This window comes from Hipposideros armiger, unplaced genomic scaffold (assembly GCF_001890085.2).
Source record: "Hipposideros armiger isolate ML-2016 unplaced genomic scaffold, ASM189008v1 scaffold_27, whole genome shotgun sequence".
NCBI lineage: Eukaryota > Metazoa > Chordata > Mammalia > Chiroptera > Hipposideridae > Hipposideros > Hipposideros armiger.
This window is the reverse complement of record NW_017731377.1, coordinates 3,278,142-3,281,230: the sequence shown is the minus strand read 5'-3', so window position 1 is coordinate 3,281,230 and position 3,089 is coordinate 3,278,142. Positions and strand designations below refer to the sequence as shown.

At 44.0% G+C, this 3,089-nt stretch overlaps 1 protein-coding gene across 1 annotated transcript in view; it reads left to right on the top strand.

Moving 5' to 3' along the window:
• The first annotated feature begins 1,749 nt into the window (after positions 1-1,749).
• The window catches only part of XKR6 (XK related 6), a 296,553-nt gene continuing 295,213 nt past the window's right edge, over positions 1,750-3,089 (top strand). Inside the window, exons 1-2 of the mRNA XM_019636118.1 lie at positions 1,750-1,993; positions 2,430-2,433. Of these exons, the coding sequence (XP_019491663.1) occupies positions 1,788-1,993; positions 2,430-2,433 (210 nt within the window). The 5' untranslated portion in view covers positions 1,750-1,787. The remainder of the gene's footprint in view (positions 1,994-2,429; positions 2,434-3,089) is intronic.

Here is a 3,089-nt window from a genome sequence, read left to right as displayed (position 1 = left end):
TTAAATCATAGTATGAAATAAAAGGATATGGCTATGTGACTTGTTTCCAAAGGTATATTTTTGAAATCCCCCACAAATATATAAAAGGCTGGGGTAAAAATTCTCTATGTGTACTTTCTGTAAAGTCTTCACAGGTTTTATCTTGACAAAAATACTCATGAAAAGTTGTGTTCTAAAATGTAGGATCCTCGTCTTGTCCTGCTATCCCCAAAACTTAACTAAGTGCTATAGTGTTAAATATCATATACCTCAAAATAACAATATTGATAATTTCAAAGGTACCTTTCTTCCACAGAAGCTCAATGCCATACAAATATTACCTAATTTATCCTCAGCATTCCAAAGAAAGTTATTAGCATTATTAAAAGGTTTAAATGAAGGGAGAAGTAGAGTCAGAAAAATGAATACAAAAATCTAGGAAGGTCAATGAGAATATGCAGGGTTTAAAATTTTTTTCTTTTTGTAATTTCAAAATGTTCCTTTCACCTGATCAGGAACAACTGTAACCATGTAGCTTGCTCTACTTGGCTTCAAATATACTTTCACTGGAAGATCATTGTAATTCAAATCCATTCAGTGCTGCTTCACTTTTGTAATTTGTTAGTAGTGTACCCTGCACCTATCTTAATGATATAGCACATTGATAACATTTTCACTTATTTAAAACCATGTTTAGTCACACACTTTCACCCCCCCTCCAAAAAAAATTCTAAAAGTAACAATCTTCACACATTCAAATAGCCTGAACAAGTAAATTAATACAGCTTAACCCCTGGCTAGTTCTGAATTTTCCAAATTAAGGTCACAGAATTTTAAAATCGCATACTTAAAAAAAAGTTGGTAGAAATACATTTCAATGGTGAAGATAATATACTCAAGGTCACAATATGCCAATTCAATCTTTTCTTCAACATTCAAGACGCAATCAGGCAGATTTTAACTAGATTTTGCCTGGGGTTTTCTTAAGGGAATGCTGGAAACTTTATTACAAAAGATGGTAAAGTTGTCAGTGACAAGAAAATCAGGGGATCAACAGAGGTAAAAGAGGAGGGAGTTGTCCAAATACAAGTGAGAATCAGTAAGTTGTGTGTGGGAATCCAAACTGACTTATGTAATTTCTAAAGACCCTCAAAATAAAAGAATAAGAGAGATTCTTAAAAGAAAGAAGAAAAGAAACAGCCAGAGGTGAGCTTACAGCCATTTTGATTGGGGAGGGGGTTGTCTAACTACACAATGAGGTCATCCTATCTCCCGGAAGTGACACATAATCACCTGCTTTGCACTAGCTCCGCCCCTTCCCCCAGAGGTCCCGCCCCTCCACCAGCAGCCGGGAGGGTGTTAGGGGGCGTTTCTCCAGGAGGAAAGCTGTGAGCTGCGACGCTGAGGAAGGGGACCCCAAAACGTCTGGCACTGCCCCCTTCAGGGATCACTTTGGACCGCCTCACTCGGCCCAGCAGGATTCAGAAACGCCGAGGGGTCAACCTGATGGGTTTCGGGGTCAACGGAAGAGGGGAAGGGGAGCCCTGGCGGGGAGAACCCCCCGGCCCCCCGCCCAGCAGCTGAGGCACAGGAGGGCGGCCATCTTGGCCGGGAGGGTAGGGCTGGGGAGCTGCGGGCGCCGTGCGATTGGGGGGCTCGCCCGGAAGTGACGCCAACTACCCGGAAGCGGAGGGGGTTCCCTGGCCCACTCCCCCCTCGTTCGTTTGCTCCCCCGCTTCCTCCCCGCCCCCCTTCCTCTCCATTCGTTTCCCCCCCTCCCAACCTCCGGAGCTGGGAAGAGAGTCAAGATGGCGGCGAAATCCGATGGCGGTGGCGTGGGGGTGGGCTTCGCCCAGCTGCACAACCTGGACGAGGCGGTGGGCAGCGGCGGCGAGGAGGACGGGGAGCCCGGGGGAGGCGGCTGCGGCGGCGGCGGCGACGGCAGCGAGCCCGGCGAGAGCAGCTCGCTGCACATCTGCCACTGCTGCAACACCTCCTCGTNCCTTGACCACATGTAACTTTTCACATGTGCATATTTATAAATTCCCATAAGAGGGACTGCTGTCTCGGAGGGTGATTACATACATTTATAATTTTGACAGGCAGTGCCAAATTCCCTCCCATAGAGATGGTACCATTTTAACTCCAGCAAGAATGTATGAGAATGCTTACTGAAATTTCAATTCTTAACATCAAATACAGAAATGGAGTTTCTAGGGATAATGCGTTCTGTGAAGCTTACTCTGCAGTGCTCAAAGGAGTCCTGTTTCTATAGAAGACAGTAAGATACAAGGAATAGAATTGACAAGGATGACATCCACCTGCTGGTTTTGAGACTTTACGCAGGCTCAAATTAGGAAAATCTTGTGAAGAATGTATGAAGAAGTCTGTTTGTAATGATTTTGTTGGGGCATATCCTCCTGTTGGAATTCAAGTGTTCTGTCTCTTAGATGTGTATCAGCATCATATTAGGGTCCCTCCAGTGACTAATACAGTAACACTGACTTCATTTCCAGGGGCCAATAACTGTTTGGTGCAGGGCAATGGTTTAGACTTTGGAATTAAACCTGCTTGGATTCTAATCCATGGCTACCCTGTCTCCCATGGGAATGACTCTGGATAAGTCATTTGGCAGACTCAAAGCTGTTTTCTAGACCATGGTCATTGGGATACTAATCCCCATGCTTTTTTTGGCTGTTGTAAGATTAAATGGAATACATTTTGGACAGTGTCTACTACATAATAGCATCCAACACTAACTTTCCCCTCTATGCCTTTCCGAAAATAGCAGAGAATTGGGAAGAAAAACCCCAAAGGTCTCTCTAAACAGCCAAAATGCATGCCACAATTTCCATATATGAAATCTATCCTACTTTACTCATAGAAGAGGCTCTAAAAGCCTACTTACTATTATTTTACATGGAATTCCAACATGCTTTGTGGTTTGGCTTCCCAGCCTATATTGGGGTGTAAGTAATGGGGTTCAAAGTTCTTAACTGACTGAACTATGAAAAGCAGAGACTTTAAAAAGATTGTTCTTTAGAAACAAAAAGAGCAACAACAAAAGTGTCCAGTAGGCCTGGGTGGCTCCTTAGTAGGCTCATAGATAG